The following is a 17,288-nucleotide window of genomic DNA, read 5'->3' as shown; positions in this document are numbered from 1 at the left end:
GAGTGGCCAGCTGAGCTGATGTGAGGGGCGAGGTGAGGGCATGGTGGCCGCGCCTGGCTGGACAATGGGACAGAAGCTGCTGACATGCATTTTGGGGGTAATCCCAGCCTCATCCCAGCCCCGGCCCCGGGCCCAGGCTCAAACAGCCAGGAGCGTCCGAGGCAGCGCCGGGTGGGTGTGAGGGGCATGTGGGAGTACCTCTGCTCCCTCTGCCGCCCCCCGGGGTCTGGTGAGTCAGGGCAGGCTGGGGGCCGGGGACCAGGGGATCAGGGTGAGGCCCAGGGGCCTCGGTGTGGGAGTTGGGCAGGTCTGGGTTGAAATCCTAGTGTTACCAATTACCTGCTGTTGGTGACCTTGGGGGGGCATTACCCTCTCTCAGCCTCCTTGTCTGTCATATGAAGGGGACAGAAGAGTGTCGCAGCGTCTCTGGGATCTAGAAGAACTGGGGTTCGACCCCAGCTCTACCACCTCCTGATTGTGTAGCTAAAAACTAGGCATCTGAGTTCCTGTTGTAGCTCAGCAGGGTAAGAGTCTAACTAGTATCCATGAAGATGCAGGTTCGATCCCTGGCCCCAGTCAGTGGGCTCAGTGGGTTAAGGATCCGGCTATGCCGTGGCTGTGGTGTAGGCTGGCAGCTGCAGCTCCAATTCGACCCCTCACCTGGGAACTTCAATATGCTGCAGGTGTGGCCTAAAAAAAAACCAAAAAAACAAGACTAGTCATCATCTGTCCACCCACCTCCTTGATTCCAAGAGCTGAGCTTTGGGTGTCCAGCAGAGTATTTAGTACATGATAGGTGTCCCCCAAAACGGCAAGTCCATTAAACAGAGAAGCAGGACTCCCCCATGCCCTCTTCATTTAGGCTAAAAGCCCTGGGACAGGTCTAGCTGGTCCCCTAATTTGTGTGAATCCCAAAATATGTGTAAGTAGCATCCTCTCTGTGCCAGGCATTTTTCAAAGTTTTTAGTCTCTTTTAACTCATTTTATCTTCACCAAACCCATAAGGTGGGCACTTTTACTAAGCTCGTTTTTTTCATTCAATTATGTATGGGTTTATTTATTTATTTATTTGTCCTTTAGGGCCAAACCTATGGCATATGGAGGTTCCCAGGCTAGGGGTCTAATCAGAGCTGTAGCTGCCACCTATGCCACAGCCTCAGCAACACTAGATCCGAGCCGCATCTGCGACCTACACCACAGCTCACGGCAATGCTGGGTCCTTAACCCACTGAGTGATGCCAGGGATCGAACCCAAAACCTTATGGTTCCTAGTCAGATTTGTTTCTGCTGCGCCACGACGGGAACTCATTTATTTATTTTAATGTTTTCCCCCACACCTTCGGCACGTGGAAATTCTCCGGCCAGGGTTTGCACCTGCACTGCAGCAGTAACCTGAGCCACAGCAGTGACAACGCTGGGTCCTTAACTGCTAGGCCACCATGAAATGCCCCCATCCTTGTTTTAGAGATGAAAAACTGAAGCCCAGAAGTATGCTTTAACTTGCTGAAGATCTCACAGCCAGGATATGGAAGTTTATTTTAGGGGCCCCAGGAACCAGTGGGGGCCTTGCTTGGGTCTGGAAGCCAGGGAATAGTGCTGGTGGGGTGCTGAGTCTCCAAGCGGCACCAGCAACGTGCAAACCCTGGGAGCGGGGCTCATAGCAGAGGGTTCAGCTCAGGCGATGGAGCGGCGGCCGGACTGCCCGACTGACCGCCTGACCGACAGACCAGACCGACCAGGCTTCTCTTCTGTGGATCCCACCCCCTTGCGGGTGGATGTAGCTGGGAAATGGGGATGTTTGTTTCCCCACCACCCACCTCCTGATGATGTCACACCTCGGCAGCCAATGGCCTGGGTCTCCCTCTCCTCCCCCTCCCCATTCCTTTTCCCCCCCAGCTTGGGGCTGGGGCTGAGCAGACCGACCGGGAGCTCTCGAGGTGTCTGGAGGCCCAGTGGTAAGAAATCAGCCGGCCAGTTCCCTTTCTGGCCAGGCTGAGAAGCCATGGGAATGAGACGAAGGAGCCTGGGAGAGGCTGGGAGGGTGCCTGGGGCTCAGGAAGCACAGTGGTGTGGGAGTGAAAGGCACAGACTTTGGAGCCAGACCCCGGGTTCAAATCCCAACATTCTCCTCTTTCTGGCTGTGGAGCCTTAGGCAAGGTACTTGACACTTTGTGCCTCTGCTTTCCCATCTCTAGAATGGGCTGGTGGAGGCCACCTCTCGGGCTAACGTGAGAGTCCATAGTTGCTGCTTACAAAGATCTGTGGCTCAGTGCTAATGAATCTGACTAGAATCCATGAGGACACAGATTCGATCCCTGGCCTCACTCAGTGGGTTAAGGATCCGGTTTTGCTGTGAGCTGTGGTGTAGTTCGAAGACGTGGCTCAGATCCAGCATTGCTGTGGCTGTGGTGTAGGCTGGCAGCGACAGCTCCAATTTGACTCAGTGAGCTGGGACAGGATGCCTTGGTTGGGATAGGCTTTTTGGTCCCTGGAAGAGAGTGGTGAGGAGGCCATGTTGATCCTGTTGGTCAGAGGCTGACACCTGCGCTGGATTTTGTCCCAAAGTTCCTCTTTGGTAGAGGAAAAAGTGGGGCCGCTGTGAGCAAAGGCCGAATATGAGATGCTTTGAGCTGCCCAGCCCCCTGCTCCCCCCACACCTGCTGCCAGAGAACGTTTCTACTACCTGAGCACGTACTATAGCTCGGGATCTTCTGAGCACCTGCTATTAGCTCACAGATCCTCTTACTGGCTCCACTTGACAGATGAAGAAACTGAGGCCCTGAGAGGTGCAATACCTTGCCCAAGTATTCATTCAGACCAGAGAAGGGCTGGAGCAGGGCCTGACTGAGGTAGCCAGAGGCCAGGGTGGAATGCCTCCCCTCTGCCTCTCTAGAGGGTCTCAGACAGTGTCTAGGGACTTGGATGAGGCCGTCAACCCCCTACTCCCATTGCTGAGGGCACCAGATCTCCCGTAGTTGGGGTGGCCGAGGGTCTGAGTGGGGGAAATGCCTAAGCGGGGCTGGCGTTAGTCACGGGGAGAAGAGGGTACAGCGAGGCAAAGCTGGGAGATTCCTCAGCAGGCCCAGCGGGGGTCCAGAGGGGCCCAGGGTACAAACGACAACCCCTCCCCCCAGCTCCCCTGAAGGGCACGGGTGACATCTTTAAGAGACTTCTCAGCTGGGCTTCCCCAGGGGGGTGTTGTGGGGATTCATGAGCCAAGGCAGGGAAGGTGCTTGAGCACATGCTAAGTGCTCAAGAAATGGGGACTCAGAATTCTAGCAGCTCAGGAAGCTACGGGGCGGGGGGGCGGGGTGTGTGTGTGTGTGGAGTGGGCAGTGCCACTGGACTCACTCAGGCAATGGGCTTTTGGCTTCTGGAGGGTCCTGGTTGGCCTCGATGCCCCAGGGGAGCCCCACCAACACAACACGAACCCCTCTCCTTCTGTGACCTAGACCTGATGGGACAGGCTGGCGGGAACACAGAGTGCCTGGGGTGGGGGAGGGGGGCTTCCTTCCGAAGCTGCTCTCACCCCACCCCACCCCAGGAGCTGGGTACGTGGCTCAGGAAGGGCACAGCTGGGCTAAATATAACCTGGGCTGGGCAGCTGTCCCGGGCAGAGATGAAGGAGGGCACTGGCTCTTGCCCCCACCCCGGCTGAGCTTCCTGTGCCAGCCTCTGGGTGTGACCTTCTCTGGCCCGTCCTGGAGCAGGGCGCTAATGGCCCCGGCCCATCCTCTCCTCCATCTCCTCCGCCTCCTACAAGCACCAGGCTTCTCTCACTTCCAGTTCAGTATGCTACCTGGGGCCAGGGACTCAGAGTTAGCTTTTCAGACCTGGGTTCAAGTCCTGACTCTGTCCCTCTGATCTTCTGTCTCTTAAACTCTCATCCACGCATCATTAAAATGGGGCACCATGCATCATTAAAACGGGGTACCAGGAGGCCATGTCTGTGAAGTCTGTAAAAGTCTGCAAAAGTCTGCAAAGTCTGTAAAATCCCCTCAGCCCAGGATTGGCATCAACAAGGTCCCTCTGGAATGCCTCTTTCAGGCACCTTTTATCCCCTCTGCTTAGGCCCAACTCCTGCCCCAGTCGTTTTGCTGCTTGGGCCTCTTCTGGTGCTCAGAGCCACCAATGCAAGTTAAAGCTCAGAGTTGGGGTCAAGGGCACAGGTCCTAGCTGTGTGATCCCAGACAGGTCACTTCCCCTGAGCCTTGGTCTCCAACCCTAAAATAGCTACCATATCCAGAGGGATTTCGAGGCCTAAGGATGCCAGCATACGGGCCAATGCAGAGGAAATACCCCAGATGTGGGCGCCAACACTATCTGGAGGGTCTGGGGGCTCACGAGAGAGGCCAGGGAAAGACACGGAGCCCTGAACACCCAGGAGAGCTGGAGAGGAGCCTTCTGCCACTGTGGATACAGCTGGAGCATTGAGGAGGGGCCCCGTGTCCTCTGTCCTGGCCAGTGGTGGGCCATGAAGGGCCATTGTGCGGCTGGGGGTGGGTGGGCAGGGGCGGAATGTGACCAGGCACAGCAGACAGGCCATTGTTTGAGGGAATGTGCCGCGTGAGGCCTGACCTTTCCCTGTGGAGTGGGGGTTGGCAGGCTGGCATGCCAGGTGGGGGCCGGGAGGGCAAGGCCAGAGTGGGGGGCGGTGGTCCAGGGAGGGAGACAATATCCATTTCCTTTTCTACAGAAGGGCCTGCTGGGGAGGTTGCATGCGAACCCCAGCTCTGCTTCCTTCCCGCTGTGCTGTGTGACCTTAAGCAAGGTGCTTGCCCTCTCTGAGGGGCTGAGGTTTTCTGCGGTAAGGTGGAAAGTGAAGGTCTTAGCACAGGCCTGGCAAAGAGTAACCACTCAATGCCCGTTAGTTATTATTATCTGTATAAACGGCTGGAGCTTTCAGACAAGTTCAAGACCTGGCTTGGCACTGGTGACCCAGGCAAGTGACCTCCCTTCTCCCAGCCTCAGGTGTCGTCCATGTAACAGGCTCAATAATTGTATTTATCTCACAAGGGTGTTCTGCAGTCCACATGCAATGATACCGGTCAGACATTCGACACAAGATCAGGACCACAGGGAGTTCCCACTGTGGCCCAGTGGGTTAAGAACCCAACCAGTATCCATGAGGATGCGGGTTCAATCCCTGGCCTCAATCGGTGGGATAAGGAGCAGATGCAGCTCGTATCCTGTGTTGCTGTGGCTGTGGCATAGGCCGGCCGCTGCAGCTCCGACTGACCCTTAGCCTGGGAATTTCCATGTGCCACGGGTGCAACCCTAAAAAGGAAAAAAAAGATCAGAACCACAGCAAGTTCTTAGTAAGAATCATAACAAGTGCTTATGAAGCGCCTCCTGGGTGCCTAGCACTTTACATTTACAAACACACTTGACCCTCCCAGCAACCCTGTGAGCTGGGCACTCTCCTCATTTTACAGATGAGGAAACAGAGGCACCGAGAGGTGAAGCAATTTGCCCACAGGGAGGTCAGGCAGTGGGTACAATGACTTTATAGCAGATGTGGCCCCTGGGTGAGCTGAGCTGGGTGATGTAGGGGCACTGACGTCAGAAAGGCCTAGGAGCCTTGTTCTGGCCACACTCTTGTTGTGCAGCCATGTCACCCTTGGATAAAGGTCTTCAGAGCCTCCTTTCCCCACGCGTGCTCTGGGGGTAGAGTATTGAGCTCAGTACTCAGGAAGCCAGCCGTGGGGTGAGCTGAAAGTAACGCGTATTATTCTCCTTAGAGCCCCGGACCCAGGAGGCCCAAGGAGCTGGAGGTGACCCTGAGGTGAGCACTGGCTGGTGCCACACGCCCCTCCCTGACCGTCCCTGGCCTGCCTGGAGCCTCATGACCTGGTCTCTCCCTGGCAGGCAGCAAGACCCCAGAGGAAGGGCGCCAGCCCCGCAGACGACTGTGTGCCACCCCAGGCTGGGCTCCTGTTAGGAGGAGGTGCTTGTGCCCAGGCGGCGGTGAGAGGACAGCCCTTCTCCCCTCCCCGTACCCAGCTTGAGCTCCCCCTTTTAGCCTGGCCTTCTCCCCTCCATCCTCTCCTGGCCTCAAGCCTCCGTCCCTGCCCCGGCAGGCTCAGAGGCAGCTGCTCCATGCAGAGCTGAAGCTGGTCCTGCAGCAGAAGGGAGAGAGGAAGCAGGAGCCTGGGGCCTTGGTGACTCCCAGCAGCGCCATGGAGGCCAGGAGCCGGAGTGCTGAGGTGAGCGCCCAACACCTCCTGCCGGGGGACTTGTGGGGCCTCGGTGGGGGAACACAGCCTAGGGCAGCAAGGGGACACGTCCTGGCTTCTCTGCGCCTCACTCTGCCCATCTGTGAACTGGAAATAGCCACAGGGCTACTGTGGCCCTGGGTCACTGCGGTGGTGGTGGGGGGCAGAAATGGTGGTGGAATTAGCATTTGTAATGTGCTTAACACGGTACCTGATACAGACAAAGATTCAAAGAAGCTAACTCACTGAACATAATGGAATTATATTAATAATCACCTAAGGAAAATAGAGTAGAAACTCTTCATCAGAAGAGGAAGGGGCAGGGAATGCCCGTCGTGGCACAGCGGAAACGAATCCGACTAGGAAACATGAGGTTGCTGGTTTGATTCCTGGCTTTGCTCAGTGGGTTAAGGATCCGGCGTTGCCGTGAGCTGTGGTGTAGGTCGCAGATGTGGCTTGGATCTGGCTGTGGCTGTGGTGTAGGTCGGCAGCTATGACTCTGATTAGACCCCTAGCCTGGGAACCTCCATATGCCGTGGGTGAGACCCTAAAACAACAACAACAACAAAAAGAAGAGGCAGGATGGTGTAGGGTTAAAGGCATGGGCTTTGGACCCATGAGCTTAAATCCTAACTCTACTTCAGCTGTGCAGCCCAGAACAGATGGCCTGACATTTCTAACCATCGGTTTCCTTGTCAGTGAGGTGGGGAGTGGTCCTCACCTCTGCGGATGCTGAGGACTCACCTTGTGTCATTTGCACAGGGCCTGGTGCCTACCTAGGAGGCTTCCTTGAATGGTAGCGGCTTTCACTGTCATGGAGATAGAGCACTAGCACTGGCTGCGTCCTATAGGATGCCAGGCACAGAGTGGGTCTCTTTTTACAGGAGCCGAGGGATGGCAGGCAGGGCGTTAAATGCACAGGGGTCACTGCCTACAGGATGGCCTGTGGGCTCTGAGGTCACAGATCTGAGGTTGAGCCCCTCTGCTTAACCTGCAGTACAGCATTAAGCAAGTCAGTTCCCTTCCCCGGACCTTCGTGTCCTCCTCTGGGACTGCCCAAGCTGCGGGACATAATGAAATGAGATCTACACATAAAATGCTTAGCCCAGGGCCTAAGGGTGCTGGGTAATGGTAGGTCCTTTCTCTGCAGCTCCTGCCACAACTCTTCCTTCTCCTTCTCGCCATGCTCTGCCCAGGTCTCTGGTCTTGGGGCCACTGCTGTGGGGCATATAGCCAGACCTGCTTTCCCCTCTCCAAGCCCTGGGCTCGGCCCCATTCGGCCAGCCCCGATGCACTGCCCATGACGGTATCCCCTCACATTCCTGTTGCTTCAGGTCTCAGCTCACAGTCACACACTCCTTCCACTGTGTCCATGTTACCCAACTTGACAGTATGGAAATGGGCCCAGAGAGGGCAAAGTTCTCCCCCAGAGACACACAGCAGACTGGGTTCCTAGACGGCTGTGGAACTGAGGTCTTTCACTGCCTCTTTTGGGAAGCCCAGATGCGGATCCCACAGTGCTGCTAGGCCAGGGCCAGGTCAGCACCATTTACAGTAAATACCAGGAATACCATGTCTGCCAGGCCACCACTCGTTACCCACGCACCCCTCGTCACTGAATTCCCTCTCCCACGAGCGTTATGCAGGGCTTGGGGTCAGAGAGTCCACAATAGGGCACAGTCTTGCACACATTCAAGCCTTCGAGGGGGCCAATCCCGCCCCCACTCCTCCTCACTGCACCATTTAACGGTCAGCCCTTTCTTCGCGACCACCATTCTCAATCCCACCTCTGTTCTGCTGTTATTAAAGCCCCTCAATCCTGTCCTTGGATTATGAGTCCCCTCTGCGCCTCCAAAGGCACACTCCAACTACACGTACCTCTTCCTGGCCGCTGCCGGGTATCCGTGCGTGCTGACGGGGCTCCAAACCCCTAACCCCGCCCCCCGAACTAGCCACGCCCCTCTGGGAAGCACAGCCCCCTCCTCTCAGTGACCCTCTTCCTTCTGGCCTCCCCACCCCGCCCCTCCTCTACAACACCGCCCCTCGCCCCGCCCCTCCCGGCAGGGGCCAGGTGGAGGGGGGCGTAGATCCTCGAGGCCGCTGAGGCGGCTGAGCCGTTGACCCCTTCCGCGAATCTCACAGAGCGAGCGGCCCTCGAGCTCACTTAAGTGGAGATGCCGGAGAGGCTGGGCCCACACCACCTGCCTGAGCCCCGCCGAGGCGCCTGTGCCCGGAAGACCTGTTTAAGAGCCTCTTTAAGCGGCATGGCGGACTCGGGGCGAGGTCGGGCCCTAACACGCCATGGCGACCCCTCGCTCGCCTTCGCAGGAGCTGAGGCGGGCGGAATTGGTGGAGATCATCGTGGAAACGGAGGCGCAGACTGGGGTCAGCGGCATCAACGTAGCGGGCGGCGGCAAGGAGGGAATCTTCGTCCGGGAGCTCCGCGAGGATTCGCCGGCGGCCAAGAGCCTCAGCTTGCAGGAAGGTGGGCGGGGCAGGGCCATGGGGCGGGGCCTCCTTGCGGGGGCGGGGTTAAGAATCGGCCCTGGATCCCGAGCTCGGCCGGGGTCCCGGAGGCGGGGTTAGAGGGACTTGGGGCGGGACTTTGTGTGTTGGCTTTGCGGTTGCTCTGAACTGGGGTTGGGGTTCATTGTTTCGGTTCAGCTCCCGTTCTGCACTTTACTATCTTGTGATCTTTTTGTACCTCGGTTTTCTCGTCTCTAAAATGGGAGTGATTCTAGTTATTATGTGGATAGGGTTATTATGTGGGTTAAATGAGTCAGTATTCGAAAACAGCATGTAGCTATGTGGCTCATGGTAAGCACAATTTAAGTGCTGGTTACAGTTTTGTTGTTGAAGCTGAAGAAAAGAGGCGGGGTTAAGTTGGAGGGGGTGGGGCGGGAGTTTAGTAAGTAAGGGATGTTTAGGTAACATGGATGAGGCTGATGTGATTTATTCATCCAACAACTATTTACTAAGTGGCTTCTATTTCCAGAGATTATTCTGGTGCTTGGGCTATTGCAGTGAGCAAAACAGACAACATTCTCTGCACTTGTGGGACTTACATTCTAGCGGGGAGAGTCATATTTAAGCAAAATATGTAAAATACACAGTAAATTAGAGGGCAACATATGTTTATGGATGCCAGAAGGGAAGCTGTATTTTTGTTTGTTAATCTTTTCTAGGGCCGCACTCACGGCATATGGAGATTCCCAGGCTAGGGATCTAATCGGAGCTGTAGCTGCCGGCCTGTGCCAGAGCCACAGCAATGTGGGATCCGAACCGTGTCTTCGGCCTACACCACAGCCTACACCACAGCTCACAGCAACGCTGGATCCTCAACCCACTGACCAAGGCCAGGGGTCAAACCCGCAACCTCATGGTTCCTAGTCGAATTCGTCAACCACTGAGCCATGACGGGAACTCCGGGAAGCTGTATTTTTATTTTGTATTATTTTTATTTTTATTTATTTATTTTTTTGTCTTTTTTTTGGCCGCACTCACGGCATATGGAGGTTCCCAAGCTAGGGGTCTAATGGGAGCTGTAGACGCTGGCCTACGCCAGAGCCACAGCAACGTGGGATCCGAGCCTCGTCTGTGACCCACACCACAGCTCACAGCAACGCCGGATCCTTAACCCACTGAGCAAGGCCAGGGATTGAACCCGCAACCTCATGGTTCCAAGTCGGATTCATTAACCGCTGTGCCACGACAGGAACTCAGGGAAGCTGTATTTTTAAAAGTGTGAGCCAGGAAGGCCAGAAAGGCCTGCAGGGGGTAAGGGAATGAGCTACGCGGCCATCTGGAAGGGCATTCCAGAGGGAGAGAACAGCCAGTGCAAACGCCCCAAGATGGGAGTGTGCCTGGCCTGCTGGAGGAACAGCAAGGAAGCCAGCCTGGGTAGAATAGATTTAGTGAAGAGTAGAGTAAGAGATGAGGCCAGAGAGGTTTTTTGAAAGAGCAGTTTTTAGAGGACTTTGACTTTTAGTGTGGAAGGGTTGTGAGTGGAGGAGGAACATGAATTGGCTGCTGAGATGCTCTTTTAGCAGTAAACAGTCCAGGGCAGGATGGGGAGCAAGGAGACCAATAAAGAGGCTACTGTGATTATCCAGGTAGGACAAGGTGATGCATGGGAGTTCTCATCGTGGCTCAGCGGAAATGAATCTGACTAGCACCCATGAGGACATAGGTTCAATCCCTGGCCTCGCCCAGTGGGTTAAGGATCCACTGTTGCTGTGAGTTGTGGTGTAGGTCGCAGATGTGGCTCAGATTCCATGTAGGCCAGCAACTACAGCTCCAATTTGACCCCTAGCCTGGGAACCTCCATATGCTGCAGGTGTAGCCCAAAAAAGACAAAAAAAAAAAAAAAAAAAAAAAAGGGAGAGAGAGAGCCGGTGATGCTTGGAGCCAAAACAGTGTTACAGGAGGTGAAGAGAAGGGTTTGGATTCTGGATATAATTTGAAGGAATAGCTCGCAGGACTGGATATGGTTTGTGATGGAAAGAGATGGGTCACGGATGTGTCTGAGGATTTCTCGACCTGAGAATGGGGTTGGTGGTCCCACCCATGGGGAACATTTAGGGCTGGAACTTGTTTGGAGGAAGATCAGGAGTACAGTTTGGATCTCTTAAACAGGAAGTGAACGCCAAGGTGCAGGTGTGGAGGGACGTGAGTCTAGGATGGAGGAGGCAGTGCTGGGCTGGAGAGATACACTTGGGAGTTGTCAGCAGATTTATGATCCTTGAACTCCTGAATCTGAATGCGCTTCCCAAAGGGATGAGTGTAACATGTAGATGGAGAAGAGGTCTGAGGCCTGAGCTCTGGGACCGTATGTCTTTAACAGGTCTAGGAGGTGGGGAGAAACCCTCCCGGGAGGCTGAGAAGGAGCCTCTAAGGGAGGTTCCAGATAGTGTGGCACCCTGGAAGCCAAGCCACGCAAGCAGAGAGAGAGCGAAGCCAGGTTTCAAAGCAGGGGTTCGAGCAGAGGAAGTCTGGGACTTGACCATTGGATTTAGCTACACAGAGGTCACCAAGTGGCACCTTTCGAGGAGCAGTTCAAGGCTCTGGGAGGGGGGCGTCAGAAGTGTGATGGGAGAAGCGGAAATAACGCAGCTGGAGAACTCGATGCGTTCTGCCACTAAGGCGAACAGATAAACAGGGCAGAAGCTCCAGGAGGAGTGAGGTCAAAGACACCCTTTCTTATGGGAGAAAGAATGCTCTGTTGTTTGCTGATGGGAATAATGTGGAAGGCACACTGAGAGTGTGGGGAGAGAGGGGAGAATGGCCGGAGTATGTCCCTGAGAAGGCATTGGAGGGACTGACCCGAGTTAGGACTGGGGACAGTTCCTTCCTAGCATCTGATGGAGAGTAAATCCTCACAGGAGCCCGGGGCGGGGTTGGGGGGGTGGTGGTGAATAATGGGGTGGGAGCTTCTGGACGGTCTCTTCTGATAATGCGAGGAAGGGGGAGGAGTGTAGAAAGGGGGCGTGGCCTGAACGAACTTGGATTTGTTCAGTGAGGGAAGCAGGGCTAAATCCTTGGCTGTGGCCTTGTGCTTAAGTGTCAGAACCTCAAACAAGGACGAACTTTGCATCTCGAGCCGGTGCTCGGGTATAGGCGGGGCCCACATTTGGGGCTTGCGCATGCGCTTTGCTTCGCTCTTCTGGCTCTAGGGAAGTGGGCGGAACAGGCCTGGGCGGAGCCGGGAGATGCCCACGCCCTGCCCACCTCCACCTGGCCTGCAGGGGACCAGCTGCTGAGCGCCCGCGTGTTCTTTGAGAACTTCAAGTATGAGGACGCACTACGCCTGCTGCAATGCGCCGAGCCTTACAAGGTCTCCTTCTGCCTGAAGCGCACTGTGCCCACCGGGGACCTGGCGCTGCGGCCCGGGACCGTGGCCGGCTACGAGATCAAGGGCCCGCGGGCCAAAGTGGCCAAGCTGGTACGCGTGCTTAGCCCGGTCCCGGCCCTGGACGGCCCTAGTGATCCCGTCTCTGCGTCGTGAGCCCCACTGCCCCCACACCGTGGGCCAGCCTTGCCCTCTGTCTCGTCACTAACCCAGAGCTAATCCCACCCTCTCCCTCCTGTTCTCTGTCCCTGAACTCCTCCCTGGGGAGGGGGACCCACCCATCCCAGACCTGGACCCTCACCTACCTCACCAGGGGTCCTGAACCAGAGAGGCCAGGTTCAAGCCTGAGCGCTGCTCCCTTATGTGACCCTGGACAGGTTTCTCTCCTTCCTTGGGCCTCAGTTTCCACATCTCTAGAATAAGGATATTGGGGAAAATTCTGGAATGAGGAGCTAGAAGTCTTGGGTCAGTTTCTCCACTCTTGGTGATTCACTGTAAGGTTCTAAATGAAAGCCCTTGCCTTCTAGGGTGGTAATGGTGAAAGTGACAGGCAGGAAGTGGGATGATGTTTTGAGGACGAGATGCTCAATGCAACACATGCCCAGCCTGGTACAATAGCACACGGGGCTCCCTTGGTCCACCCCAGGCCTCCCACTGTCCTACCGCCTCCTGCCTCTCTCCTCTCTCCCCAGAACATCCAGAGTCTGTCCCCTGTGAAGAAGAAGAAGATGGTGGTGCCTGGGGCCCTGGGGGTCCCTGCAGACCTGGCCCCCGTTGACGTCGAATTCTCCTTTCCCAAGTTCTCCCGTCTGCGTCGAGGCCTCAAAGCCGAGGCTGTCAAGGGTCCCGTCCCGGCTGCCCCCACCCGCCGGCGCCTCCAGCTGCCTCGGCTGCGTGTCCGAGAAGTGGCCGAAGAGGCCCAGGTAGCCCGGCTGGCCGCCGCTGCTCCTCCCCCCAGGAAGGCCAAAGCAGAGGCCGAGGTGGCAGCAGGAGCTCGTTTCACAGCTCCCCAGGTGGAGCTGGTTGGGCCCCGGCTGCCAGGCGCCGGGGTGGCTGTCCCCCAGGTCTCAGCCCCCAAGGGGCGGGAGGTGGCCCCTGCAGCAGAGGCCGCCGGTGGCTTTGCCCTCCACCTGCCAACCCTTGGGCTAGGAGCCCCAGCAGAACCTGCTGTGGAGCCTGCGGCTGTAGGGATCCAGCTGCCCCAAGTGGAGCTGCCCTCCTTGCCCTCACTGCCCACTCTGCCCACACTTCCCTGCCTGGAGACCCGGGAAGGGGCTGTGGCAGTGACGGTGCCCACCCTGGATGTGGCAGCACCTACAGTGGGGGTGGACCTGGCCTTGCCTGGTGCAGAGGTAGAGGCCCCAGTAGAGGCACCTGAGGTGGCCCTGAAGATGCCCCGCCTCGGTTTCCCCCGGTTTGGGGCTCGAGCAAAGGAAGTCGCTGAGGCCAAGGTGGCCAAGGACAGCCTTGAGGCAAGGGCAAAGGTGCCCAGACTTCGAATGCCCACCTTCGGGCTTTCCCTCCTGGAGCCCCGGCCCACTGCCCCTGAAGCCGTTGAGAGCAAGCTGAAGCTGCCCACCATCAAGATGCCCTCCTTTGGCATCGGGGTCTCGCCGCCTGAGGTCAAGGTACCCAAGGCACCTGAGGTGAAACTCCCCAAGGCCCCAGAAGTCAAGCTCCCCAAAATGCCAGAGGCAGCCCTTCCAGATGTGCGACTCCCAGAGGTGGAGCTCCCCAAAGTGCCAGAGATGAAACTCCCAAAGGTGCCCGAGATGGCTGTGCCAGAGGTGAGGCTTCCAGAAGTTCAGCTGCCAAAAGTCCCCGAGATGAAGCTCCCAAAGGTGCCCGAGGTGAAACTCCCGAAGGTGCCCGAGATGGCCGTGCCAGAGGTGCAGCTCCCAGAAGTGCAGCTCCCGAAAGTCCCCGAGATGAAGCTGCCGAAGGTGCCCGAGATGAAGCTCCCTGAGATGAAGCTCCCCGAGATGAAGCTCCCTGAGATGAAGCTCCCGAAGGTGCCCGAGATGGCCGTGCCAGAAGTGCAGCTCCCAGAAGTGCAGCTCCCGAAAGTTCCTGAGATGAAGCTCCCTGAGATGAAGCTCCCGAAGGTGCCTGAGATGGCTGTGCCCGAGGTGCGACTCCCAGAGGTGCAGCTGCCGAAAGTCTCGGAGGCGAAACTCCCGAAAGTGCCGGAGATGGTCGTGCCGGACGTGCACCTCCCAGAGGTGCAGCTGCCAAAAGTCTCCGAGATGAAAGTCCCCGACGTGAAACTCCCTGAAATGAAGCTCCCGGAGATAAAACTCCCCAAGGTGCCCGAGATGGTCGTGCCCGATGTGCACCTCCCAGAAGTGCAACTGCCAAAGGTATCAGAGATGCGGCTGCCGGAAGTGCAGGCGCCAAAGGTCCCAGAGGTGCACCTGCCAAAGGCACCTGAGGTGAAGCTGCCCAAGGCTCCAGAAGTGCCGCTAAAATTTGCTGGGGCAGAGCAGGCAGAGGGGCTGGAATTTGGCTTCAAGATGCCTAAGATGACCATGCCCAAGCTAGGGAGGCCAGTGTCCCCATTGAGAGGGAAGCCAGGTGAGGCAGGGGCTGAGGTCTCAGGGAAGCTGGTGACACTTCCATGTCTGCAGCCGGAGGTGGGCGGCGAGGCTCGTGTGAGTGCCCCCTCTCTCACACTGCCCTCAGTGGAGCTAGACCTGCCTGGGGCCCTCGGCCTGGAGGGGCACGTCCCGGCCGCTGAAGTGGGTAAGGGGGAGCAGGCAGGGGCCCCTGGGGTGGTAGCAGGGGTCGGGGAAGTGGCCTTCCGGTTGCCTTCTGTTGAGATTGTCACTCCACAGCTGCCCACAGCGGAAGTCGAAGAAGGGCAGGTAGAGGCGACGGAGATGAAAGTCAAACCCTCCTCCAAGTTCTCGCTGCCCAAGTTTGGACTCTCAGGGCCAAAGGTGACCAAGGCAGAAGCTGAGGGGGCCGGTCGGGCCACCAAGCTGAAGGTGTCCAAGTTTGCCATCTCACTCCCCAAGGCTCGGGTGGGGACCGAGGCGGAGGCCAAAGGGCCGGGGGAGGCAGGCCTGCTGCCCGCCCTCGATCTGTCCATCCCACAGCTCAGCCTGGATGCCCATCCGCCCACGGGCAAGGTGGAGGTGGCGGGGGCCGATGTCAAGCTCAAGGGGCCCAGGTTTGCCCTGCCCAAGTTTGGGGTCAAAGGCCGGGACACCGAGGCAGGAGATCTGGTGCCAGGGGTGGCCGAGGTGGAGGGCAAGGGCAGGGGTTGGGATGGGAAGGTGAAGATGCCCAAGCTGAAGATGCCCTCCTTTGGGCTTGCTCGAGGGAAGGAAGCAGAAATCCAGAGTGGGCGCGTCAGCCCCGGGGAAAAGCCAGAGTCTATAGCTGGGCAGCTGAAGATCCCTGAGGTGGAATTGGTCACTCTGGGGGCCCAGGAGGAAGGGGGGGCAGAAGGAGGGTAGCTGTCAGTGGAGGACAGCTGTCAGGCCTTCAAGTGTCCACAGCCAGGCAGATGGTCCCTGAGGGCCAGGCTGGGGGACCGAGGATGCCGCTGGGCCTCTCCCTGCCCCAGGTGGAGCTGACCGCTTTGGGGAGGCTGACCTGGGCACCACTCCAGGGCAGCAGGCTGAGTGTGCAGCCCCTCCAGCAGAGGGCACAGCAGGGTACAGGGTCCAGGTGCCTCAGGTGACCTTGTCTCTACCTGGAGCCCAGGTGGTGGGTAGTGAGCTTTTGGTGGGCGAGGGTGTCTTTAAGATGCCTGCTGTGACAGTGCCCCAGCTTGAGCTGGATGTGGGGCTGAGCCGAGAGGCAGCCACAGGTGAGGGTGGGCTGAGGCTGAAGATGCCTACGCTGGGGGCCAGAGCTGGGGCTGGGGGCGAGGGGCCTGGGGACCAGCCCCCAGGGGCCGAGCGTACCTTGCATCTCTCACTGCCTGATGTGGAGCTCTCCCCGCCCACCGTGGGTAGCCGCGCTGAGTACCAGGTGGCAGAGGGCGAGGGCGATGCTGGACACAAGCTCAAGGTACGGCTGCCCCGGTTTGGCCTGGCACGGGCCAAGGAGGGAGTTGAGGAGGGCGAGAAGGCCAAGAGCCCCAAACTGAGGCTGCCCCGCGTGGGCTTCAGCCAGAGCGAGGCAGTCACCGGGGAAGGCTCCCCGAGCCCGGAGGAGGAGGAAGAGGAGGGTGGCGGGGAAGGGGTCTTGGGGCGCCGAGGCCGGGTCCGAGTCCGCTTGCCCCGAGTGGGCCTGGCTGCGCCTTCCAAAGCCTCTCGGGGGCAGGAGGGGGAGGCAGCCCCCAAATCACCTGGCGGGGAGAAGTCACCCAAGTTCCGCTTTCCCCGGGTGTCCCTAAGCCCCAAGGCCCGGAGCGGGAGTGGGGACCAGGAAGAGGGTGGATTCCGGGTCCGGCTGCCCAGCGTGGGATTTTCGGAGACCGGGCCCCCAGGCCCTGCCAGGATGGAGGGGGCTCAGGCTGCCGTTATCTGAAACCCCTGAGCAGAGAGAGACTCCCCTCCCATCTTTCCCTCCCCGTCCCCCTTGTTTGTGTGTGAGATAACTAGCACTAACCCTCAGAGGGCTGGGAGGTGGGCGACTGATGGGGGCGGGGCCAGGGAGGCCGTGCCCAGCGCCTTGGCAGGAGTGCCAAGCTATGTGAATAAAATAATCCAGAGGTAGCTTGTGTCAGCTCTCCTCTGTGTGTGCGTGATTGAGGGGGGCCAGGGCACAGAGAAAGAAGTCCCTTGAGGTCAGTCTAAGGGGATCCTGGGTGCAAGGAGACAGGCTACCCCGGGAGCCTCTGAGCTGAGGAAGTTCCCCAGCAGAGCTCAGCTGCAGGACTCCTCTGCTGGGGACTCTGCCTGTCCTAGGGGACCGACTCTGGCCAGGACAACCCCAGGGGCCTAAGAGAGCAGACAAGGATGGCTGGATTGCCACCTACCTGCCCTCTGCTGGCCACCTCCCCACCTCCAGGAGCACTTCTGCATCCTGGCCTGTCCCCTTCCTGTCTGGCTGGTTTGACTGCCCCGTCCACCCCAGCCCCACCCAAGGAGGCCCCTCCCGATCCCCTCTCCAAGCTCAGGGCCTCAGAGCCTTCACTCCAGACACTCGGCTGCCTCTTAGGACTCAGTCCAGGGTCCTCAGTTCCCTACTGAGGCTAGGCCTCAGCTTCCAAGGACCCATCCCCGCTCAGGAGCTAAGCCTTGGGAGTTCCTGTTGTGGCTCAGCGGGTT

The 17,288-nt window shown here is 58.0% G+C and overlaps 1 protein-coding gene across 1 annotated transcript; it reads left to right on the top strand.

Annotated features, from left to right (window-relative positions):
• On the top strand, positions 203–16,733 carry PRX (periaxin). Its single transcript, XM_003355926.5, is given in 9 exon segments — positions 203–229; positions 5,742–5,785; positions 5,869–5,967; positions 6,081–6,206; positions 8,544–8,700; positions 11,960–12,156; positions 12,756–15,516; positions 15,519–15,644; positions 15,647–16,733. Coding segments are annotated over 6 exon segments (4,167 nt in total). The 5' UTR covers positions 203–229; positions 5,742–5,785; positions 5,869–5,967; positions 6,081–6,179; the 3' UTR covers positions 16,546–16,733.

This window comes from Sus scrofa, chromosome 6 (genome assembly GCF_000003025.6).
Source record: "Sus scrofa isolate TJ Tabasco breed Duroc chromosome 6, Sscrofa11.1, whole genome shotgun sequence".
NCBI lineage: Eukaryota > Metazoa > Chordata > Mammalia > Artiodactyla > Suidae > Sus > Sus scrofa.
This window is presented reverse-complemented; position numbering and strand designations above follow the sequence as displayed.